This window comes from Ranitomeya variabilis, chromosome 8 (genome assembly GCF_051348905.1).
Source record: "Ranitomeya variabilis isolate aRanVar5 chromosome 8, aRanVar5.hap1, whole genome shotgun sequence".
NCBI lineage: Eukaryota > Metazoa > Chordata > Amphibia > Anura > Dendrobatidae > Ranitomeya > Ranitomeya variabilis.
In genome coordinates, this window is record NC_135239.1 from 145,728,798 (window position 1) to 145,755,672 (window position 26,875).

A 26,875-nucleotide genomic window follows, 5' to 3' on the forward strand; every position below is an offset into this window, starting at 1 on the left:
TATTCCCCCCCCCGTATGCATGGCTCATATTCACCCCCCTGCTGTATGCATGGCTCATATTAACCCCCCTTCTGTATGCATGGCTCATATTCCCCCCCCCCCTTGTATGCATGGCTCATATTCACCCCCCTACTGTATGCATGGCTCATATTAACCCCCCTTCTGTATGCATGGCTCATATTAATCCCCCTTCTGTATGCATGGCTCATATTAACCCCCCTTCTGTATGCATGGCTCATATTAACCCCCTTCTGTATGCATGGCTCATATTAACCCCCCTACTGTATGCATGGCTCATATTCCCCCCCCCTGTATGCATGGCTCATATTAACCCCCCTTCTGTATGCATGGCTCATATTAACCCCCCTTCTGTATGCATGGCTCATATTAACCCCCCTTCTGTATGCATGGCTCATATTAACCCCCCTACCGTATGCATGGCTCATATTAACCCCCCTTCTGTATGCATGGCTCATATTAACCCCCCTTCTGTATGCATGGCTCATATTCCCCCCCCCCTTGTATGCATGGCTCATATTCACCCCCCTACTGTATGCATGGCTCATATTAACCCCCCTACTGTATGCATGGCTCATATTAACCCCCCTTCTGTATGCATGGCTCATATTAACCCCCCTTCTGTATGCATGGCTCATATTAACCCCCCTTCTGTATGCATGGCTCATATTAACCCCCCTTCTGTATGCATGGCTCATATTAACCCCCCTTTTGTATGCATGGCTCATATTTCCCCCCCCCTGTATGCATGGCTCATATTCACCCCCCCACCCCCCTGTATGCATGGCTCATATTCCACCCCCCATCTTGAATGGCGCGGCTTACCGTCCTCCTTCTTCCCCCCTCCCCGTCCCCCCATCCCTCAGTCATACTCACCTGTTCCTCACCGAACGGCCGCGACGTCCCTGTGGCTGTCCCGACTCCCGGCGCGCTGCACCTTCTTCCTGCGTGAGCGGTCAGGTGATACCGCTCTGCTAATTAAGGTCATGAATATGCGCATATTCATGACCTTAATTAGCAGAGCGGTATCACCTGACCGCTCATTCAGGACGAGCTCCAGACGCCGAGACCAGGCATCGCTGGAGCAGGTGAGTATCGTCTTCAAGGGAGGAGGCGGGGAGGCGGGTAGGCGGGGGGGGGGCGGGTCGAGAGGTGACCCAGCTTTAAAAAAATTAAATAAATTAAAAAAAACCACCAAACCTTGCTCAGGTGCCGCCCCCTGCAGTGTCCCCGCCCTAGGCACGTGCCCTCACGTGCCTAGTGGCAAATACGGCCCTGCTGCCTATGCAGCATCAATAGTAAAAGATAGAATGTTAAAAATAATTTAAAAAAAAAATATTGCTATTCTCACCTTCCAACGGCCCCTGATCTCCTCAGCAGCGCTCCCGGTATGTTCCGTTCCCAGGAATGCTTTGCGCGAAGGACCTTTGTGACGTCACGGTCGTATGACTGAAATGTCATCGCTGGTGATTCGCGCAATGCATCCCTGGGAACAGAAGCCGCTGCGTGCACCGCTGAGAGTCGGGAGGACTCCAGGGGCCATCAGAAGGTAAGTATATCCATATTTTTTATTTTAATTCTTTTTTTTACAGAAATATGGTTCCCAAGGGCCTGGAGGAGAGTCTCCTGTCCTCCAGACCGGGGTACCAGCAGCACATGAAGCGCTCACTTTGCACATGGTGGGCATAGCCACATGCATAAAGTGAGCATTCAATGCAATCCTATGGCTGTGGAATCACTGCGATTCCAAAGAAATAATGAACATGTTGCGGATTTTACCGCTATACGATTCTGCAGCGGGAAAATCCACAGCATGGGCACAGCAACTGCGGAATATCATAGGATTGCATGGGAATGCGGTTTTTAAGCGTTTTTATGCATTTCCACTGTGGCAAAAAATGCGGCAGAAGTGCATAAAAAACACAACATGGGCACACAGCCTAAAGGGGTTCTTGGATAGGCCAACGTTTCACGAGAAACCCTGAAATTTATAAACGCTGAAGGTACAGACCTAAAGAGGATTTTGAGACTGTGGGGCTATTGAGAGTCCTGAATAGTAGATCCAGGGCATCCATTGTGATAGTATGTGGAGCAGCTGAACTGTACTGTGGCGACAATCTAGGTTGTGACAAAGTAGGGCAGACTATAGTGGAAGGAAATTATGTCACTGAAAAGGCTTTTTGCTGTGAATGAAAAGTGCTTAAGACTGTGTACTTGCTATCCCTTGTACAAAACCGTCATCAAGTTCAGTAAAGTTCCCATGTTTGAACAGAAGTCTACTGGTGTCGGGGTGTCGGACAAATGACACTCACCTGCGGCTACCACCCTGGGCAACATTACACATGCATGACTACTTCTCCATTCACTGTCTATGAAACAGAGAACTGAATATAGAGCACAGCTACTTCTGTCAGTACCATAGACAGTGAATGGAATGATGCCCCTGCATTTGCACTGCCACTCCATCCACACAGACAAATCTGGGACCCCTTTCCTTTAATTGATGGGGATTTGAATGTTAGGCACCAAATACAAATGAGAGGTATCCTTAAGTGTTGATTAAAAAAAATAATTGCACTTATTTTCTCTGTGCTACACAGGACAAAATGTAAGTTTAAAAGTTGACTACCAAGTGTATACCACAGAACTCTACTTAAATCAAGGCTGTATATCCAGTGGCTGTGAAGGAGTTGAGAAACTGAAGTATATTATTGTAAGTATCTGATAAATCTAATTATATAAAAATGTGTGTGTGTATATATATATATTCTTTTTTGTCAACATAGCTGTATGAGACATTGTTTTTTCTGCAGCAGAAGCTATAAGTTTGATTGACAACATTCATTTTGCAATCTAATATATTGAAAAAGGGCAAAAATTAATGTTATCTGAGCATGCTTGGGTGTTATCTGTGTATCTGGGGCAGCTGGGATAATATGCCTGTTTGTTAGGCAATCCTGTATTTGTTGCGGCTGTCTAAGGGTACTGTCACACAGTGCCATTTTCATCGCTACGACGGTACGATTCGTGACGTTCTAGCGATATCGTTACGATATCGCAGTGTCTGACACGCAGCAGCGATCAGGGACCCTGCTGAGAATCGTACGTCGTAGCAGATTGTTTGGAACTTTCTTTCGTCGCTTGATCACCCGCTGACATCGCTGGATCGTTGTGTGTGACAGCGATCCAGCGATGTGTTCGCTTGTAACCAGGGTAAACATCGGGTAACTAAGCGCAGGGCCGCTCTTAGTAACCCGATGTTTACCCTGGTTACCAGCGTAAACGTAAAAAAACCAAACAGTACATACTTACATTCCGGTGTCTGTCCTCCGGCGTCTCAGCTTCTCTGCACTGTGAGCGCCTGCCGGCCGGAAAGCGAGCACAGCGGTGACGTCACCGCTCTGCTTTCCGGCCGCTGTGCTTACACAGTGCAGAGAAGCAGAACGCCGGGGACAGACACCGGAATGTAAGTATGTACTGTTTGTTTTTTTTACGTTTACGCTGGTAACCAGGGTAAACATCGGGTTACTAAGCGCGGCCCTGCGCTTAGTTACCCGATGTTTACCCTGGTTACCCGGGGACTTCGACATCGCTCCAGCGCCGTGATTGCAAAGTGTGACCGCAGTCTACGACGCTGGAGCGATAATCATACGACGCTGCGACGTCACGGATCGTGCCGTCGTAGCGATGAAAATGGCACTGTGTGACGGTACCCTAACAGCCACAAAACATGCAGTCGCAATGACTTGAACATATTACAACCCGGTATGCTTGGTTAACACCTTATCCGAGCAAGTTCACTCAGCACTAATGGAGATCCATGTCATCGGTTGCCATACTCCGAGGGGAGTAATCGGTCAATCAAACTGACTGATCGATCACAGCATGATCCAACAGGAGGTGCTGAAATATCAGCACCTTCCACACGATCATCGCAGGAACTTGACGCTGCTAATGGCCGAGCTTCTGCAGTAACAGGCAAGGATGGTGCCAGCACCGACCCTGGCTGTTTAACCCACTAAATGCTGCGATAGAGAGCGATCGCAACATTTAGGAGGCTGGGAAAGGGATGGGACTTCCTCTCCTTTCAGATCGGAGCCTATGTAAGGCCATTGAGGTGACTTAATCAATTCCATGGTGACCCAAGGTCATTATGAAAACACGCAGGTTCCCAAGCTATGTAAAGCCTCTCTGATTATTCTCAGAGCATGGTCTAAGAAGCTTCTCTCAGTGCAGAACTGACAGGTATAAAGCATTGCAATTCTGGTTCACTGCAATGCTTTATATCAGCAATCAAAGTGAAAAAAGTTAAAGTCCCATAGAGGGACTAAGTGAAAAAAGTAAAAATAAATTGTAAATATTTTTGTAAAACATAAAAAAAAATAATAATAATAATTATACCAGTAAATAGGCATTTTTATGTAAAAAAAATAAAATAAAATAAGTATACGTATTTGGTATAGCGGCATCTTAAACGACCCAATCTATAAAACTGTCATACTAGTCAACCCCTAAAATGAACACCATAAAAGACAAGGAAAAATACATGGGAAACTATGGTTTTTCATCATACCACATCAAAAAGTTGAATGTAAATAAAAATGGTATAGGTGAAAATGTGATCCTGTCACACAAAAGCATGCTGCCATACAGCTCCATCAGTGGAAAAATAAAAAATAGAAAAATTATAGCTCTCAAAATATGGAGACGCCTAGGTTTTGAAAAAAAAGGTGTCTTTTAGTGTGTGACAGCAGTCAAACAGAAAAAATCTGTATAATTCTGGTGTTGCTGTAATTGCACTGTCCTGAAAAATAAAGTCATCTGATCACTTATACTGCACGAGGAACAGTGTAAACAATAAATAAAACCAATTCTTTACCTGCTGTTGATTTGTTCATTCTGCCTTCCAAAGATTGCAGTAAAGCTGGAGTTACACTAAACGACTTACCAACGATCACGACCAGCGATACGACCTGGCCGTGATCGTTGGTAAGTTGTTGTGTGGTTGCTGGGGAGCTGTCACACAGACAGCTCTCTCCAGCGACCAACGATCAGGGGAATGACTTAGGCATCGTTGAAACTGTCTTCAACGATGCCGAAGTCCCCCTGCAGCACCCGGGTAACCAGGGTAAACATCGGGTTACTAAGTGCAGGGCCGCGCTTAGTAACCCGATATTTACCCTGGTTCCCATTGTAAAAGTTAAAAAAAAAAACACTACGTACTCACATTCTGATGTCTGTCACGTCCCCCGCCGGCGTCCACCGGCGTTCACTGAATGTGTCAGCGCCGGCAGTAACAGCGGTGACGTCACCGCTGTGCTCTGCTTTACGGCCGGCGCTGACACAGTCAGTGCAGGGAAGCTCTCGGCAGCAGCGCGTGCATTAGCAGCGCTCCTGCCGAAAGCAGTTTTAACCCTGTGGACGCCGGGGGACGTGACAGACATCAGAATGTGAGTATGTACTGTTTTTTTTTAACTTTTACAATGGTAACCAGGGTAAATATCGGGTTACTAAGCGCGGCCCTGCATCACACACGCCGATCCAGCGATGACAGCGGGTGATCAGCGACCAAAAAATGGTCCTAATCATTCCCCAACGACCAACGATCTCCCAGCAGGGGCCTGATCGTTGGTCACTGTCACACATAACGAGATCGTTAGCGGGATCGTTGCTACGTCACCAAAAGCTCGGCCCACTTTTATCCTGCGCTCTATGCTGGGCGCATACACCAGGATTTCAGTGTAAATCTCTGAAATACGTGATTCAGATAGAAGGTCTTATGGAAAATTCTCTACAATGATGCAGATGGGGACACTGTCTGGCCTGTCATCCAGCAGTGTCCTTCTTTATAGGCATGCATAAAAATGCGGAGGACACTGCTGAACAGAGGCTAGACGATGTCCAGAGTAACTCTGCTGATGCATTATGGCGATTGGATCCCTCAGGGTTTCATCTGAATTATGTCACTCAGAGATTTAGATGGAAACTCAGATGTAAGTGCTCAGGGTACAGTACAGGACAAATGTGCTACAAAATGCTATGTAAAATGTTCCCAATAAAAACATAATAGTTTCAATTCAATTCTCAATAAAGCAAGTCACCACTCAGGTTTGTCATCTGTCAATGAAAATATAAGGGGCTTCCACGTTGCTGGTAGTACAGAGGCTCTGGAAAAGTGCTATGGATCCTCACCCCCCCCCCCCCCAATAAAATCCAGCAAATTCTGCACTCCCATATCCAAATACCCCCCTCAATTCTGAACCCCACAGTATGCCTAAAAAAAACATTTAGCATCCTCATGTTTGGCATTTTTGTAGTGATCAGATCCCGCCTAATTTACGAGTGCATGTCTCCAGAAGCATGAGCTAGGCACAATGTACTGGGCAATACAACGTAATGGCCAATATAATGTACGTGCACTACAATAGTATGTTTATAATTTTCATTCAGCAACATCCACTGCTGCTAGTCTCTGGAAAACACCCATCGAGTCAAATCATCAATACACCTGTAGGTAATTCCCAAAGTGGTATAATTTCCAAAATGGGGTAGCTTGAGGGGGGTATTCTGCTCTTCTAGCACTCAGGGCTCTGTATATGGAGTCCACAAACTATTCTAGGAAAATATGCGCACCAGGAGTCAAATAGCGCTCCTTTTGTTCTGAGTCTTGCTGGGTGGTTAAGCAGTACCGTATAGCCACATGAGGTATTTCAATGTTCAGCAGAAATTGTGTGACAGATTTGGTACAGGTTTTTCCCATTTTCCCATATGAAAATGTAAAATCCAAGGCTAAAACAAATTTTTGTGGTAAAAATGTAAAAAAAAAATTTTGGTATAAAATTCTTCACACATATGTCAATATGATCACTGCACCCCTAGATGAATTCATTGAGAGGTGTAGTTTGTAAAATGGGGTCACTTATGGGGGGTTCTGCTTTTCTGGTACCTCAGTGGCTCTTCCAGTGGTTCAAGGCACCTACAAACCATTACAGTAAAATCTGCACTATAATATAATGCTTCTTCCCTTTCGAGCTTTGCACTGAGCCTCAAAAGTAGTTCCCAATTACATGTAGTGTATTGGTGCACTCAATAGATATTGCTCAACAAACTTAGAGGTCCATTTTTTCCTATGAGCCCTTATGAAAATTTAAAATTTGAGGCTAAAACAACATTATAGCAGCAAAAATGTAATTATTCTTCACTGCCCAATGGTATACATTTCTGTGTGGCATATGTGGTGTCAACATGCTCACTGCATCCCTAGATGAATTAATTGAGAGGTGTAGTTTGTAAAATGATGTCACTTATGGGGGAATTCTGCTGTTCTGGCACTTCAGGGGCTCTGCCATTGTGACATGGCACCCTCAAATTATTCCAGCAAAATCTGAACGCCAATATGGCGCTTCTTCCCTTCTGAGCTTTGCACTGTGCCTCAAAAATAGCTTTTTTTATACATTTGGGGTATCAGCATACTCAGGAGAAATTGCACAACCAATTGTACAGTGCATTTTCTCTTGTGGAAATGCAACATTTGGGGCTAAAACTAATTTTTGTGGGATAAAATGTGATTTTTCATTTTCTCCACTCATTGTTATAAACGTATTTGAAGCACCTGTTAAACAACTTCTGTGAGGTTTATGGTGCTCACCACACATCCAGATTCATTCCTTGAATGGTTTAGTTTCCAAAATGGGGTAATTTGTGGGGGGTTTCCATTGTTTAGCCACATCAGGGGCTTTCTAAACGGGAAATGACATTACTTCTCGATTCCAGCCATTTTTGGCTCCAAAACGCAAATGGTGCTCCTGCTCTTCCGTGCCCTGATATGCGCACAACCAGTACTTTTCCCACACATATGGGGTATCAGTGCACTCAGGAGAAATTACACAACAAATTAAGAAGTCCATTTTCTTCTGTTACTCTTGTGAAAATAAAAACTTGAGGGCTAAAAGAACATTTTTGTTGGAAAAAATATTTTTTTATTTTTATTTTCATGGCTCTGCGTAATAAACTTCTGTGAAGCACTTGGGGGTTGACACATTCCTTATGGGGTCTAGTTTCCAATATGTGGTCATGTGGGGGAGTTTCTACTGTTCAGACACATTAGCTTTCCAAATGTGACATGGCATCCGCTCTTTATTCCAGCCATTTTTGTGTTTAAAAAGTCAAACGATGCTCCTTCCCTTCCAAGCTCTGCCGTGCGCCCAAACAGTAGTTTTCCCCCACATATGAGGCATCTGCGTACTCGGGAGAAATTACACAACAAATTTATGGGTTCATTTTCTCCTGTTACCTTTGTAAAAATAAAAAAAAAATGGGGCTAAAGTAAACTTTTGTGAAAAAAGTAAAATGTTATTTTTTTCTTTCCACATTGCATTATTTCCTGTGAAGCACTTGAAAGGTTAATAAACTTCTTGAATGTGGTTTTCAGGACATTGAGGGGTGCAGTTTTTAGAATGGTGTCACTTGTTGGTATTTTCTGTCATATAGGCCTCCCAAAGTCACTTCAAATGTGATGTTGTCACAAATAAAAAGGTTGTATAAATTTTGGTGCCAAATCTGCGCTTTCAGCAGGCGACCGGGTGGAAGATGAAAAGGACTGAAGGCATTCTCAGTCAACCAATCTAAAACAACCTCTACTTGTTCTAGGCCTCACCATTCATCCATCAGTCTTCGGGTCTACGAAATTACTCAGAACGTACTGTCGCCTGATTGCATCAGAGGAAGGTGTTTCATTTGGGCACGTAACAGACACATTTTGACCATGCACTCTCTCTCCCTGCAGCAAATATATCACCACCACCACCAACACAGCCACATCTACTCATTTCTTTCAACCCAAAATTATGTAGAGTATTACACCACCTGTAAACAGAGAGAGAGTGGTCAGCAGATTATAACACTGCATGTTTTCACAGTTTAAAAAACAAACAAAAAAACAAAAAAACAAAGTGTCGGCTACCTCCTCCTACTCACCCTCTTCCACCTATACCACCAACTCCTCCTCAACCTCCTGCTCCACTTGGACCTCCTCCTTCTGGTTCAGAATTATAATTTTTTTCTTTTTTTTATTCTATGTTATTTTAAGTAATGTTCCTATCCAGGTGCATTTGCAGGGCAATTGTCCTACTCTTACCCCCAGTGATGAGCGTATTGCTCATCACTAATCATAGGGTATCCAAATAAATCATATGGTTTTGTGAGATATGAGGACAACTGTCAGCTAAGTAGATTTTTTCTTTGCTAAACCACCTTACTGAATATTCTTAATGAACCTTAGAAAAGGGGAAATGCGTCGAGTGGTTATGGTAATAAACTCTATAGTGTTTAGCAGAGATTTCTAATGAAGTTAATGCGTATACAACACTTGCTGTTAGGACCGAATTAGGTCTTAACTGGTGATATGTATTAATTGCAACTAATTTCTCACTATCCCTTTTGTTTTGGGTCAGAAAAACATTGGCTGAATGTGAGCACTATTGTTTTGTATAGCTGTGTATAACTGTGTCCAAGGTGCATGGGATTAATAGATACTGTATATTGTTGTATTAATATGCACTTGGTACTTTATTGGTTGAAGTAGTTGTGGGATACCATTTATATAGCACACATTTGATGTATTGTTGATTCTGTTTGTACCCTCTGAAAACTAGGGCCTATAGGGCCTGTATGGTCTGCTGGCGATGAGCTGGGTTGCCATTTCTGCAATTGTAGGGTGCCAACCTCTGTGGCAAGGCAGGGATATGATACTGGTTTAATAGGGTGAGGCACTGTACCCCCGTTGTAGCATCAGTGTCCCTGTACACTTCCTCCCTTCCCCGGCAGGAACGCCGACTCACCATCACGATGTCCGTCCCGCACCTCCTCTTTCCTCTACTGCTCATAGTGTGTGCACTGCTCACAGAACTTCCGATAAGAATGCTGCACTTGGAGAAGATCCCTCTTTATGTACTATCAGGCTTGTCTCATCCTCTGTTCTTAGGTCTGCCATGACTTCAGAAACACAAGCCTGTCTTTGATTGGAGATTTGGTGAAGTACTTCGTTGGGGTCAAGTGTTTAATGAGCGATGTCTAGTTCCCATCTGTCAAGCTGGACCACCGATTACGCCATAAAATTTACCCTGCTTATTAGACGTATGCTGATGTCTTCGATAAAATGGAGGCTGAGACGCTACCACCTCATAGGTCATATGACTGTCTTATAGACCTTCTTCCTGGCTCTTCTCCTCCATGAGACTATATCTACCCCCTATCCCAGGCTGAGATCTGAGCCATGTCCGAGTATATCAAAGAGAATATAGCCAGGAGATTTATATAGAAGTCAACCTATGTACCTATGTAACTATGTAACTATGTAACCTCCCCAGCTGGAGCAGGATTATTTTTTGTAAAGAAAAAGATCGCTCACTTCGACCCGGTATTGATTATAGGGGTCTCAACCAGATAACTATCAAGAATAAATATCCTCTGATCCTCATTTCAGAGTTGTTTAATCATCTCAAAAGTTTTACAGTCTTCATGAAACTAGACCTCAGGGGTCACTGAGTTTGTCTTAATTTTTCATGGTTTACGGTCTACACCCCAATTTTCTGTTCCCTGTGTCTACTACCACCGACATTCCTGCTGCTGAAACTCTTAAGGGTTTTCGAAGATCTGGGAAGACTCCAAGGCCACTTTGATAAAATCCTCAATACGGATGAAGAGAGACACGGACAAGAGATGTCTGGACCCGCCTCTCTTTGATCCTTGGGATAAGGTTTGGCCTTCTCCGAAGTATGTTTGTCTCAATCTACCCTTGTTTCAGTTGGGTCCTTGCTTCATCTGTCCATTTGAGGTTGTCAAATTAATGCCATAGCTTGTGAGCTCAAACTCCCAGCTTCTTTACGGTTCCTCAATTCCTGCCACGTGTCTCTCCAGAAGCCTGTCATCTTCACCTCCTTCTTAAAGGACCCGAGTATCCTTCCTGCCCCAGTAAGCACTAAAGATGTAGAGAATATTCTAGCCACTAAAAGGGCAAGAGGGAAAACTTTTTTTTTGTGGATTTGAAGGAGCTCAGTCCCGAGGAGAAGTTGTGGGTGCCCAGGGAGAAAATCCATGCTCTTCTCCTACTGGAGACATTTCTTGTGGGTTGAAGATGAGGGGGCTTAAAGGGAGGTATTGTATCATCGATGTCCCTGCATGCTTCCTCCCTCACCCGGCATGCTTCCTCCCAACTCACTCACTGACACGACACCGTCCTGCACCTCCTCCTCTTTCCTTTGCTGTCCAGGGTCTGCGCACTGCTTGCAGATCATGGGGCACTGTGCTTAAGGCACGCATGCTGTCCGGTTTCTTAAATGGTCAGAGAGCACTGTCCTAAAATGTCTTATGTCAATGGCTGTGAGACACTTATTTAATGCACCTCCACCTGTTGGGAGGTGCCTAAGGAACATGTCATGCCAGTAGTCTGCATGCTTGCTAGTTCCCAGGTCCCCTGTACCTGCCAGTCAGCTTACCTAGCCTGTACATGCCCATACTTGACATTTTTCCCTGTATCCCAGCTGTGTCTGCCAGCACCTACCTGCCTGCATTCCAGCTACGCCCATCAGCACTTGCCTGCTTGCATATTAGCCTTGCCCACCAGGATCTGTCCGTATATCAGCCGTGTCTTTCAATACTTGACTCTCTGTACATCAGCAGTGCCCTCGAGGACCTGCCTTTTTACATGTCAGTCATGTCCACCAGCTCCTGCCTGCCTACATATTTGTCATGCCTGCCAGCACCTGCCTGCCTGTATATCAGCTGTGCCTACCAGTACCTGCGTGTCTGTACACCATCCGTGTCCACCAGTACCTGCCATACCTGGTTGCACCTGCTGATACAGCTTCCTGCCTATTTGGGGGCCAGCTGCCGTGTGTCCAAGATCCATCCTGGAGTAGCACCCATCGTCCATCCATAGCCAATTCTAGCCCCACCATCAGGGGCTTCAGCAAAGAGCCAGGTGTTTGCTTAGTCACACTCCTCCAGGCTCTTCTCGGTCCATGGCACCTAGGTTCCACCACCCAGCCTGTTACAGTTGTTACTAGTATTTCTCTTTAAAAATTCTGACATTCTGTTACCTTTCCAGACATAACAAAAGTGGGAGACATGGAAAAAGTCTGTCAAGGTATTAAAACATCTCCAAGTCCATGTTGTCATTCATTAAAGTCCCTTTCAGCTGACATCAGAAGAGAAGTCCACATTCACTGTGATTGTTCTACAAAAGCCATGGCTGCAGTGGCCTGTTTGAGCACCTCAGAGGCCAGCAACAGGGTGCATCGCGGATTTGTTCCTTGTAGGGTAAAACTAAGCCCCAAACCTGCACACTCTGTTTCACGACTTGAACTTTGAGCTGCTGTACTAGCAATGAAAATTGGTTAAGTCACTCCAGAGCAATGGCACCATATTTTCACAGGCCTGGGCCCAACTGATCAGGGATTAGGACTCATAGTTGCATCTATCCTTAGTGACAACATATGGCTGTCATCTTCAAGCCTCCTACACAAGGATCCTTGTTCTATTGATGTCAGCAGTGCTGTTGAGCCTGATGACCTGCAGTCCAACGGAGAGATCAAACCAGCCATCGCTACATGTTGCTCATTTGTGGTACCAATGATGCAGCTGAGGACTTATCACTTTGGCGCCACTTGAACTGGTCATCGGTGGTGCAGGCTGGTTCTCACATAACGCACATCTCGAACGGCTTCATGAGACAAGTCGTCACATGAAAAAGAACATTGCTGCTGGACGCAGCTTATGGCGGTGAACATACCTTCAGGTGTGTTAGGACATGGAACTTTCATAATTTGGATTGTTGGGTTGGTGGAAGTGTTTGCAAGTTGAGGCTTTCCAAATCTAAAAATGGATTTCCAATTGGACTTGGATTATCCTACTACTGTTGTGGACTCGGCAACAAACCGTAAATTGGACTTTACAGTGTTTGCAGGTAATGATTGCATGTTTGTTTGTTTCTTTATTTTGTCTTTTAGGTTCCTAGATCAGTGTTGGACATCATCGAAGGATATCGTGCCGAGATGGAATTATAGTGAAATCTAAAGATTTCACCCTGGGAGTGTCATGTCCCATGATTTAGGAATCATACGGACAGTATTGGTTAATCATTTTGCTGTTTGGTTGCTATGCAACAAGGTTTGCCTCTTTTAGAAGTCTGTCCTTCCTCTCTCCCTATAGTCCTGATGTAGCTCTGATATCAGTAACCCCTCCCTTCATCTTTCTCATTCTGAATGTCAGCCATGCTAAAAAGCACAGTGTATGAATCTCTGGTCCAGAATAAGTTATTTTTTCCGTACTGTACTTGAGAATAACTACAAGAATTCAGATGGAAAATCATTTTTTTTCTGGAATCTTCATACATGACTCCTGCAGTGAGGTCAAACTATGTTATGAAATCACTTCATGAGTAACGATACATAGAGAGCTATGGAAACTCTCTCTCAAGTATGCCACACGCTCAGCCTAGTTATGGAATCCTAATAGTAAAACATAATACTATATATATTATATGTATATTTTAAAGCATATTTGTTATCAGTCACTATATCTGTAAAATTCCGCTCTAGACATAAAATTATATTAAAATGAACCCACGAGGTAAACACTATAAAGAAAAAATAATATTGAAATGGCAGAATTGGAATTTTTCAGTAATTTCTCATCCTGAAGTAAGGGAATAAAAAGTAATCAAAACGTCATGTGTCATGAAATACTACCAATAAAAGCTCCATAAGCAAAAAAAGAACAAGCCCTCACACATCTCCCATAAAGAAAAGATAAAAAAAAGTTATGGCTGTTAGAAAACAATGAAACAAACTAATATTTTTTATTCTTGTTTTGCAAAGTTCATCATTTTTTTAAACCAGTAAAATAAAAACTGAAAAAAAATATAAATTTGATGTTGCAATGACATATAGTAAATCCAAAATACAATGGTGGAAATGTTTTTATTTTTTACCATTTCACCTTCGAATTTATGACTTCAATGCTATCTCTTTATAGATGAGCAGTTAAATAATACCTTGTCTTATTTCATTCTGTAGGAAAAAAAACATCTGGGATGTGCCATTCTTGGACCAACATGTTCATATGCCACTTATCAGATGCTCACGTGAGTAAATATCTTAAGTTAGGCAAATGTTATAAATTACATAGCAATAATACCAAATACCAAAAAGCCTCTCTATTTTTAAAAACACAACTTTCTGTCTTCCAAAACCTCATGTCATGTTGTTTATGGCTATGACATGAGAATTCATATTAACTTCAATGGAGAAAAATAGAACATGAACACTGCATGAACTAAATGAAATTACTTTATCTTATACGACTGGGCAGCTTTATACTGAGACAATTCTAGGAACATTCTCGGATCCTTGGACAGTCAGTAAGGAGTTTAGAAGGTGTATAAAACATAATGATTAGTATGCTAACCAGCCCAGCAACTGATAAGCAAGGCCTAAGGCTGCGTTCACAAATTGCAGCCATATCCCGTTTTTTTGCAATGAAGACAGCAAATTTAAAACAAACTGAAACAAAAATGTTGTTGTTTTACCATTCTCGCAGCAAAATGATGCAAAATGGATGCAATGTCTGAACGCAGCTAGGCGCTGACTAGCAGAAAATGCTCATTGCTGTGCTGCATGTGCATCACCCAGTAGAGGGGACCACACCTCTTTTAATGATTGACTGGCTGGGTGGTGAACACCCTGCCTAATGATGTTATCAATGTTATCACTGACAGAGCTACGACATTTGACAGCTGAGTGACACAGGGTCAGGGATATAGTTGAGACTTTGCAGTAATGTTTGTGCATAACTGAGAGAAATACATAAGTACTGTAATGATACACAGGGCGTGATTAAACGGAGGTGAAGCCAAGGGGGAACTTTAGCAGAGAACACAGGCCAGCGAAGAGGTAGTGAGAGCACCGCAAGGTGCCGAGGGTACCTACCGAAGCCCAGCTGGACATGCGAAGTCGGAGGGAAGGATGAGGGTGGAGCCAACCACTGTGTGACGGAACGGGACCGGCTGGAAGTCGTAATGAGGACGTAGTCAGAAGCAGGGAGCTGAAGGGTGAGACAAAAGAGAAGTCAAACACGAGCCGATGGTCAGATGCCAGGAGGGAGCATGGTAACCAAAGGGCTGGACAGGAGAATAGTCAGGAGAGGAGCCGAGTGTCAGAAACCAGAGAAGTCAGGACGGTACAGAGACAGGAGACAGAGACGAGTCACGGAACACACCGGGTCATACACAGAAGCACATGCATACAGAGGAACAACGATAGTTAACTGAGTAACCTGGGTCAGCTACACTAGCCGAGAGTAACGGAAGTATCACCGACACCAGACCCAGGAACAACCAGCATTAAATAGCCACCCCAGAACCAAAGAGAAGCGAATATACTATATCAGTCTTTTATACTGATAAGAAGTTCAAACAGGTGCCATTGCTACAAGTAATGAGTGGAGGTCAGAGGAGCCTCTTAAAGAAGAAGTTACAGGTCTGTGAGAGCCAGAAATCTTGCATGTTTTTAGGTGACCAAATACTTATTTTCCACCATAATTTGCAAAATACCGTATATACTCGAGTATAAGCCGACCCGAGTATAAGCCGACCCCCCTAATTTTGCCACAAAAAACTGGGAAAACTTATTGACTCGAGTATAAGCCTAGGGTGGAAAATGCAACAGCTACCGGTGAATTTCAAAAATAAAAATAGATGATCCATACTGTTCATTATGGCCCCATAGCTGTGCCATATAGTGCTCTGCACCATTATTGCCCCATAGCTGTGCCATATAGTGCTCTGCACCATTATTGCCCCATAGCTGTGCCATACAGTGCTCTGCACCATTACTGCCCCATAGCTGTGCCATATAGTGCTCTGCACCATTATTGCCCCATAGCTGTGCCATACAGTGCTCTGCACCATTACTGCCCCATAGCTGTGCCATATAGTGCTCTGCACCATTATTGCCCCATAGCTGTGCCATACAGTGCTCTGCACCATTACTGCCCCATAGCTGTGCCATATAGTGCTCTGCACCATTATTGCCCCATAGCTGTGCCATACAGTGCTCTGCACCATTACTGCCCCATAGCTGTGCCATATAGTGCTCTGCACCATTACTGCCCCATAGCTGTGCCATATAGTGCTCTGCACCATTATTGCCCCATAGCTGTGCCATACAGTGCTCTGCACCATTACTGCCCCATAGCTGTGCCATATAGTGCTCTGCACCATTATTGCCCCATAGCTGTGCCATACAGTGCTCTGCACCATTACTGCCCCATAGCTGTGCCATATAGTGCTCTGCACCATTACTGCCCCATAGCTGTGCCATATAGTGCTCTGCACCATTATTGCCCCATAGCTGTGCCATACAGTGCTCTGCACCATTACTGCCCCATAGCTGTGCCATATAGTGCTCTGCACCATTATTGCCCCATAGCTGTGCCATACAGTGCTCTGCACCATTACTGCCCCATAGCTGTGCCATATAGTGCTCTGCACCATTACTGCCCCATAGCTGTGCCATATAGTGCTCTGCACCATTACTGCCCCATAGCTGTGCCATACAGTGCTCTGCACCATTACTGCCCCATAGCTGTGCCATATAGTGCTCTGCACCATTACTGCCCCATAGCTGTGCCATACAGTGCTCTGCACCATTACTGCCCCATAGCTGTGCCATATAGTGCTCTGCACCATTACTGCCCCATAGCTGTGCCATACAGTGCTCTGCACCATTACTGCCCCATAGCTGTGCCATATAGTGCTCTGCACCATTACTGCCCCATAGCTGTGCCATACAGTGCTCTGCACCATTGCCCCATAGCTCTGCCATATAGTGCTCTGCACCGTCCATTATTGCCCCATAGCTGTGCTGCTGCTGCTGCTGCAATAAAAATAATAAAACACATACTCACCTGTCTTGCTTGCAGCTTCTCGGCGCCATCTTCCCGGCGTCTCCCTGCACTGACTGATCAGGCAGAGGGCGGCGCGCACACTATATGCGTCATCGCGCCCTCTGCCTGCAGTCAGTGAGGAGAGAGAGACGCCGGGAAGATGGAGACAGCGCCCGGCGTGTGGAACGCGGACAGGTGAATATGTCATACTTACCTGCTCCCGGCGTCCCGCTCCTTCCCCCTGCCTGTGTTCGGTGCCGCAGCCTCTTCCTCTGTCAGCGGTCACCGGCACCGCTTCATTAGAGAAATGAATAGGCGGCTCCGCCCCTATGGGAGGTGGAGCAGCCTATTCATTTCTCTAATGAGCGGTCCCACGTGACCGCTCAGGGGAAGAGGCTGCTGCACCCGGAGACCGTGGGACGGGCAGGGGGAGTGACAGGATCGCCGGGACTAGGTAAGTATGCCTCAGCGCCCTCTCCCCCTCACCCGCCGACCCTGCCACAGACCGTGACTCGAGTATAAGCCGAGGGGGCACTTTCAGCCCAAAAATTTGGGCTGAAAATCTCGGCTTATACTCGAGTATATACGGTAAGTCTTGCCAAATCAGACAAGGTGATTTTCAGGATTTGTTTTCTCATTTTCACTCTCATAGTTGTGGTCTGCCTATGATATCAATTACAGGCCTCTCTCATCTTTGTAAGTGGGAGAACTTGCACAGTTGGTGGCTGACTAAATACTTTTTTCCCCACTGTACATACAGGCGATCTAATCATCACCTGTATGTAGCAGAGCCGATCAGGTTATGGCAGCTTCTAGTCTCCCATGAAGACTATTGAAGCATGCTAAAAGTAAAAAAATGTTTTTAAAAATGTAAACAAACTAAAAAAAATATATAAAAGTTCAAATCACACTCCTTTCGCCCCATTCAAAATAAAACAATAAAAAAAATCAAACATACACATATTTGGTATCACCGTGTTCAGAGTAGCCCAATCTATCAATATAATAAAAGAATTAACCCGATCGCTAAATGCCGTAATGAGAAAAAACTCAAAACGCCAGAATTACATTTTTTTGGTCGCCGCAACATTGCATTACAATGCAATAACTGGCGATCAAAAGATCGTATCTGCACCAATATGGTATTATTAAAAATGTCAGCTTGGCGCATAAAAAATAAATCCTCACCCAACCCAAGATCACGAAAAATGTAGATGCTATGGGTATCGGAAAATGGCAGAATTTTGTTTTTTTTAGCAAATTTAGGAATTTTTTTTTTAACCACTTAGATAAATAATAACCTAGACATGTTTGGTGTCTATGAACTCATAATTATCTGGAGAATCATAGTGGCAGTTCAGTTTTATCATTTAGTCAACATAATAAAAAATGCGAAACAAAAAACTACTGTAGAATTGCACTTTTTTTGCAATTTCACCGCATTTGGAATTTTTTTCCCCACTTTCCAGTACACAATATGTTAAAACCATGTTCAAAAGTACAACTCGTCCCGCAAAACACAAGCCCTCAAATGGCCATTTTCACAAAAAAATAAAGTTATGGCTCTGGGAAGAAGAGAAGCAAAAAATGAAAATGCAAAACCAAAAATACCTCGGCCCATTTTGGGAGTTTTGCGTAACAATATGTCCAATTGAACTTTTTTCTCTTTTTTTGTGTTGTTCTAATACACACAAAGGAAATAAACAAGTATATAACAAAACGTGTAGTTGCATTAATTTTCTGTGAGAAATACTTCACTGTCTGCAAAAATTTCAAGGGTGCCAACATTTTCGGCAATGACTGTATATACAAAATGCATCAGAAGACTGCAGTTAATGGTAAAGGAATCTTTGATACTCTGCTATGATACTTTTCAAATGGGGTCTCTTGTGGGTGGCTTACAACGTTCTAATACCTCATGGTTTTTGCAAATGGAATACAGTACAGACCAAAAGTTTGGACACACCTTCTCATTTAAAGATTTTTCTGTATTTTCATGACTATGAAAACTGTACATTCACACTGAAGGCATCAAAACTATGAATTAACACATGTGGAATTATATACTTAACAGAAAAGTGTGAAACAACTGAAATTATGTCTTATATTCTAGGTTCTTCAAAGTAGCCACCTTTTGCTTTGATGACTGCTTTGCACACTCTTGGCATTCTCTTGATGAGCTTCAAGAGATAGTCACCGGGAATGGTTTTCACTTCACAGGTGTGCCCTGTCAGGTTTAATAAGTGGGATTTCTTGCCTTATAAATGGGGTTGGGTCCGCCAGTTGTGTTGTGCAGAAGTCTGGTGAATACACAGCTGATAGTCCTACTGAATAGACTGTTAGAATTTGTAACATTGTAAGAAATGAAGGTCAGTCAGTCAGTCAGTCGAAAAATTGGGAAAACTTTGAAAGTGTCCCCAAGTGCAGAGGCAAAAACCATCAAGTGCTACAAAAAAACTGGCTCACATGATTACTGCCCCAGGAAAGGAAGACCAAAAGTCACCTCTGCTTCTGAGGATAAGTTTATAAGTCACCAGCCTCAGAAATCGCAAGTTAACAGCAGCTCAGATTAAAGAACAGGTCAATGCCACACAGAGTTCTAGCAGCAGACACATCCCTACAACAACTGGTAAGAGGAGACTTTGTGCAGCAGGCCTTCATGGTAAAATAGCTGCTAGGAAACCACTGCTAAGGACAGGCAACAAGCAGAAGAGACTGGTTTGGGCTAAAGAACAGAAGGAATGGACATTAGACCAGTGGAAATCTGTGCTCTTGTCTGATGAGTCCAAATTTGAGATCTTTGGTTCCAACCACCGTGTGTTTGTGCGACGCAGAAAAGGTGAACGGATAGACTCTACATGCCTGGTTCCCACCGTGAAGCATGGAGGAGGAGGTGTGATGGTGTGGGGGTGCTTTGCTAGTGACACTGTTGGGGATTTATTCAAAATTGAAGGCATACTGAACCAGCATGTCTACCACAGCATCTTGCAGCGGCATGCTATTCCATCCGATTTGCGTTTAGTTGGACCATCATTTATTTTTCAACACGACAATGACCCCAAACACACCTCCAGGCTGTGTAAGGGCTATTTGACCAAAAAGGAGAGTGATGGGGTACTACGCCAGATGACCTGGCCTCCACAGTCACCAGACCTGAACCCAATCGAGATGGTTTGGGGTGAGCTGGACCGTGGAGTGAAGGCAAAAGGGCCAACAAGTGCTAAGCATCTCTGGGAACTCCTTCAAGATTGTTGGAAGACCATTTCTGGTGACTACCTATTGAAGCTCATCAAGAGAATGCCAAGAGTGTGCAAAGCAGTCATCAAAGCAAAAGGTGGCTACTTTGAAGAACCTAGAATATAAGACATAATTTCAGTTGTTTCACACTTTTTTGTTAAGTATATAATTCCACATGTCATAATTCATAGTTTTGATGCCTTCAGTGTGAATGTACAATTTTCATAGTCATGAAAATACTGAAAAATGTTTAAATGAGGTGTGTCCAAACTTTTGGTCTGTACTGAATGTTGTTGCACAAACCAATCAATCTAAATTTGCATTTCAAAAAACAAATTGCTCTCCCTCCTTTCTGAACCTTGCTATGCACCCAATAACTACTATACAACCACATATTGGATATCGTTGTACTCAGGAGCATTTGTGTAGAATATTGTGGGGTGTACATTAGATCATGGGGAAAACAACCCAAAACAATAAAAAAAAATAATATATACATACAGTATATAATTTCATTTTCACAATTCAATGGTAAAGAAATCTGTCAAAAAACCTATGTGGTCAAAGTGCTTATAATACACTTATTTTTCACTTTTTGTGAGTCACTATTCTTTTGATACTTCAGGATTTCTGCAAAGTACGAACGTGTTCTGATATCCGAGCATGCTCGGGTGCTATCTGAGTGTCTTGGGTATGCTCGAATAATATGTTTGAGTCCCTGAGGCTGCATGTCTCACGGTTGTCAGACAGCTGCAACACATGCAGGGATTGCCTGTCTGCTGTTCATTCTGCCTCAAAAAATTCAGAATAGAAAGTGATTCAAAAACATTATGTGCCTGACAACAGTACCAAGAAAAAAGTCAACTCGTCCCACAAAAAACAAGCCATCATATGACTGTCGGCAGAAAAAAGGAAAAATTATAGCTTTCAAATATGGTGATGCTTTTGCAAAATATGCATATTTTAGTGTGTGACAGCAGCCAAACATAAGAAATGGATATAAATCTGGCATCGCTGTAATTGAACTGACCTGAAGAATCAAGTAGTCTAATCACTTATACTGCACGAGAAATAGCGTAAAAAGAAACAAACAAAACAATTCTTCACCTATCATTGATTTGTTTCTTCTACTGTACCTACCAAAGATCGCAGTAAGGCTCAGTTTACATTTGTCTTTAATTGCACATTAAACTGAGAGGTCCATTTTTTCTTATTAGCCCTTATAAAAATGTAAAATGTGGTTCTAAAGCAACATTTTAGTGGTAAAAGTGTAATAATTCTTTCTTCACCACCCAATGGTATAAAATCCTGTGAGGCACATGTGGTGCCAACATGCTCACTGCATCCCTAGATGAATTCATGGGAGGTATAGTTTGTAAAATGACATCACTTATGAGGAGTTTCTGCTGTTCTGGTTCCTCAGGGGCTCTTCAAATGTGACACGGCACCCTCAAACTATTCCAGGAAAATCTGAGCTTCAACACGGCACTTCTTCCCTTCTGAGCTTTGCACTGTGCATTAAAACTAGCTTTTTACATTTATATGGGGTAACGGTGTAATAAGGAGAAATTGCAAAAGAAATTGCATGGTCCATTCTGCTCTTGTTGCATTTGTGAAAATGAAAAATTTGGGCAAAAAACAACATTTTTGTGGGAAAAATTGATTTTTTCATTTTCACGGCTCATCATTATAAAATTCTGTGAAGCACCTGGGTGTTTAACCCCTTCATGACCCAGCCTATTTTAACCTTAATGACCTGTCCATTTTTTGCAATTCTGACCAGTGTCCCTTTATGAGGTAATAACTCAGGAACACTTCAACGGATCGTAGCGATTGTGAGATTATTTTTTCGTTACATGTTCGGCTTCCTGCTACTGGTAAATTAAGGTCGATCATTTTTGCGTTTATTTGTGAAAAAAATGGAAATTTGGCCAAAATTTTTAAAATTTCACAATTTTCAAATTTTGAATTTTATTCTGTTAAACCAGAGAGTTATATGACACAAAATAGTTAATAAATAACATTACCCACATGTCTACTTTACATCAGCACAATTTTGGAAGCAAAATTTTTTTTGCTAGGAAGTTATAAGGGTTAAAATTTGACCAGCGATTTCTCATTTTTACAGCAAAATTTACAAACCATTTTTTTTAGGGAACACCTCACATTTGAAGTCAGTTTGAAGGGTCTATATGGCTGAAAATACCCAAAAGTGACACCATTCTAAAAACTGCACCCCTCAAGGTGCCCAAAACCACATTCAAGAAGTTTATTAACCCTTCAGGTATTTCACAGCAGCGGAAGCAACATAGAAGGAAAAAATGAACATTTAACTTTTTAGTCACAAAAATGATCTTTCAGCAATAATTTTTTATTTTACCAAGAGTAAAAGGAGAAACTGGGCCCCGAAAGTTGTGGTCCAATTTGTCCTGAGTACGCCGATACCCCATATGTGGGGGGGAACCACTGTTTGTGCGCACGACAGAGCTCAGAAGGGAAGGAGCGCCATTTGACTTTTTGAATGAAATGTTGGCTCCAATCTTTAGCGGACACCATGTCGCGTTTGGAGAGCCCCTGTGTGCCTAACGATTGGAGCTCCCCCACAAGTGACACCATTTTGGAAACTAGACCCCCCAAGGAACTTATCTAGATGCATAAGGGAGCACTTTAAACCCCCAGGTGCTTCACAAATTGATCCGTAAAAATGAAAAAGTACTTTTTTTTCACAAAAAAGTATTTTAGCCTCAATTTTTCCATTTTCACATGGGCAACAGGATGAAATGGATCCTAAAATTTGTTGGGCAATTTCTGCTGAGTACACTGATACCTCATATGTGTGGGGTAAACCACTGTGTGGGCACACGGCAAGGCTCGGAAGAGAAGGAGCGCCATTTGACTTTTTGAATGAAAAATTAGCTCCAATCGTTAGCGGACACCATGTCGCGTTTGGAGAGCCCGTGTGTGCCTAAACATTGGAGCTCCCCTACAATTGACCCCATTTTGGAAACTAGACCCACAAAGGAACTTATATAGATGCATAATGAGCACTTTAAACCCTCAGGTGCTTCAGAAATCGATCCGTAAAAATGAAAAAGTACTTTTTTTTTCACAAAAATGTTCTTTAGCCTCAATTTTTTCATTTTCACATGGGCAACAAGATAAAATGGATCCTAAAATTTGTTGGGAAATGTCTCCTAAGTACACTGATACCTCATATGTGGGGGTAAACCACTGTTTGGTCGCATGACAGGGCTCGGAAGGGAAGGAGCGCCATTTGACTTTTTGCATGGAAAATTAGCTCCAATTGTTAGCGGACAACATGTCGCGTTTGGAGAGCCCATGTGTGCCTAAACATTGGAGCGCCCCAACAAGTGACCCCATTTTGGAAACTAGACCCCCCAAGGGACTTATCTAGATGTGTGGTGAGCACTTTGAACCCCCAAGTGCTTCACAAAAGTTTATAATGCAAAGCCGTGAAAATAAAAAATCATTTTTCTTTCCTCAAAAATTATCTTTTAGCCCACAATTTTTTATTTTTACCAGGGTAACAGGAGAAATTGGACCCCAAAAGTGGTTGTCCAGTTTGTCCTGAGTACGCTGATACCCCATATGTGGGGGTAAACCACTATTTTGGCACACTTCGGGGCTCGGAAGGGAAGTTGTGACGTTTTGAAATGCAGACTTTGATGGAAAGGTCTGCGGGCGTCACGTTGCGTTTGCAGAGCCCTTGATGTGCCTAAACAGTAGAAACCCCCCTCAAGTGACCCCATTTTGGAAACTAGACCCCCCAAGGAACTTATCTAGATGTGTGGTGAGCACTTTGAACCCCCTAGTGCTTCACAGAAGCCTAGTTCTAACCCTAACCCTATTTCTAACCCTAACCCTAGTTCTAACCCTAACCCTAACCCTAGTTGTAACCCTAACACTAGTTCTAACCCTAACCCTAGTGGAAAAAATATATATATATATTTCTTTTTTTTATTATGTTCCCTAACTATAGGGGTGAGAAAGGGGGGGGGGTTTATTTACTATTTTTTATTTTGATCACTGTGATATGATCTATCACAGTGATCAAAATAAATGAACGAATCTGCCGGTAGGCAGATTCGGCGGGCGCACTTCGCATGCGCCCGCCATGTTGGAAGATGGCGGCGCCCATGCAGAAGATGGACGGACACCGGGAGGGACACCGGAGGTCGGTAAGTATGAGGGGGTGGGATCGGAGCACGGGGGGTGGGATCAGAGCATGGGGGAGCGGATAGGAGGACGGAGGGGAGCAGAGGACAGGACGGAGGATGGAGGGGAGGAGATCGGTGGCGATGGCAGGGGCAGATCGTGGTCTCCAGCCATGGCCAATGATATTGCAGCATCGGCCATGGCTGGATTGTAATATTTCACCAATTTTCATTTGTGAAATTTTATGATTGCTCTGATTGAAAGTGAAACGTCACTTTCAACAGCCAATCAGACTGATCGTAGCCACTGGGGGGCGAAGCCACCCCCCCTGGGCTCAAGTACCACTCCCCCTGTCCCTGCAGGTCAGGTGAAATTTCAGTTAACCCTTTCACCCAATCTGCAGGGACGCAATCCTGCCATGACACCACATAGGCATCACAGGTCGGATTGGCACCGACTTTCATGACGCCTACGTGGTGTCACAGGTCGGGAAGGGGTTAAGGTGCTCACCACACATCTGGATAAATTTCTTGAGGGGTCTAGTTTCCAAAATGGTGTCACACTAACTATTCCATTTTGTGTTTAAAAAGTCAAATGGTGCTTCTTTTTTTCCAAGCCCTGCCATGCACCCAAACAGTAGTTTTCCACCACATATGGGGTATCGGTATACTCAGGAGAAATTGCCAAACAAATTCTATGGTGCATTTTTTTCTGTTCCCCTTTTGAAATTGCAAAATTTGTACCTAAAACATTTTTGTGGGAAAAATTGATTTATAAAATTCTGTGAAGCACCTGGGTGTTCAACGTGCTCACCACATATCTGGATAAATTTCTTGAGGGGTCTAGTCTCCAAAATGGTGTCACTCGTGGGGGGTTCCACTGGTTAGGCACATCAGGGGCTCTGCAAATGCGACATTATTTATTCCAGACAATTATGGGCTCCAAAATTCAAATGGAGCTCCTTCCATTCCGAGCCCTGCTGTGCACCCAAACAATAGTTTCTACTCACATGTGGGGTATCAGCATTCTCAGGACAAATTACTCAACAAATTGTACAGTAAATTTTCTCCTGTAACCCTTGTTAAAGGGAACCTGTCACCCCCAAAATCGAAGGTGAGCTAAGCCCACCAGCATCAGGGGCTTATCTACAGCATTCTGGAATGCTGTAGATAAGCCCCCGATGTATCCTGAATGATGAGAAAAAAGAGGTTAGATTATACTCACCCAGGGGCGGTCCCGGTCTGGTTCTGGTCCGATGGGCATCGCGGTCCGGTCCGGGGCCTGCCATCTTCTTACGATGACGTCCTCTTTTTGTCTTCACGCTGCGGCTCCGGCACAGGCAGACTTTGTCTGCCCTGTTGAGGGAAGAGCAAAGTACTGCAGTGCGCAGGCGCTGGGACCTTTCCCGGCACCTGCGCACTGAAGTACTTTGCTCTACCCTCAGCTTCCTGCCCGCTTGTTCCTCAGTGGAACAGGTACACGTGACTTGATGACGTCAGCATGAAGCATGCACCTGTGTCATTTAGAAAGTAGCCGGTGACGAAGAAAAAAAGAAGCAATGCTGCAGGGGAATGGATGGAGAGGTGGGTGTGTTTTTATTTCAATACCATGGGGAAAGAACAATGATGGGGTGGGGAGAGGACAATCATGGGATTGGGGAGGACATTGATGGGATGTGGAAGAGGTTAATGATGGGAGTGGGGAGAGAGCAATGATGGGAGTTGGGAGAGGACCATGATGAGAGTTGGGAGAGGACAATTATAGGAATGGTGGTAGGACAATGATGAGAGTGGAGCAGAGAACAATGATAGGAGTGGGGGAGAGGATGATGATGGGAATGGGGAAAGGATAATGATGGGAGTGGGGACAGGACAATGATGGGAGTGTGTATAGGACAATGATGGGATGTGGGGGAGAGGCAAAAGAGGTGGTAAGGAGATGATAATGAGTGGTGTTGTGGGAGAGGACAATGATGAGAGTGGGGGAGAGGACAATGATGAGAGTGGGGGAGAGGACAATGATAGCAATGGGGAGAGGACAATGATGGGGTGGGGGTGAGGGAAATAAGGGGGATTGGGATGAAGGTAACGGACTTATAATGGACTTGCGGATGGGGTGGCGGAGGAGGATGTTAGATATGGATGTAAAATAAAATGGGGTGAAGGTGCTAAATCCTTGATGGCATTCTCCCCCACCTCACAATTCATTATGACCCTATCAGGGACTTAAAATTTATTGGGGAGTGGGAGAAGATGGGGAAAGGTGAATAGGACACTTTGTAATTAATTGAAAGTTGGGAGAAGACGTGTCAGGGACTTGTAATGAATTGATTGGAAGCGGAGGATGTTAAGTACCTGAAACTATCTTCTCCCACCCCCAAATTAATTATGATTTTATCAAGGATTTATAATGTATGGGGGGACACAAGACAGGGATTAAGGCTTTGTTCACATGTTCAGGATTTGCAGGAACAAAATCTGCTGCATATCCTAATGTGTTG

General features: G+C 43.7%; 1 protein-coding gene across 3 annotated transcripts in view; it reads left to right on the plus strand.

Moving 5' to 3' along the window:
* GUCY2C (guanylate cyclase 2C) overlaps positions 1 to 26,875 on the plus strand; it is a 1,047,636-nt gene that overhangs the window by 75,488 nt on the left and 945,273 nt on the right. For all 3 annotated transcript variants that reach the window (XM_077277787.1, XM_077277788.1, XM_077277789.1), the window contains exons 2-3: positions 2,619 to 2,731; positions 14,094 to 14,161. In XM_077277787.1, coding sequence (XP_077133902.1) covers positions 2,619 to 2,731; positions 14,094 to 14,161 — 181 coding nt within the window. The remainder of the gene's footprint in view (positions 1 to 2,618; positions 2,732 to 14,093; positions 14,162 to 26,875) is intronic.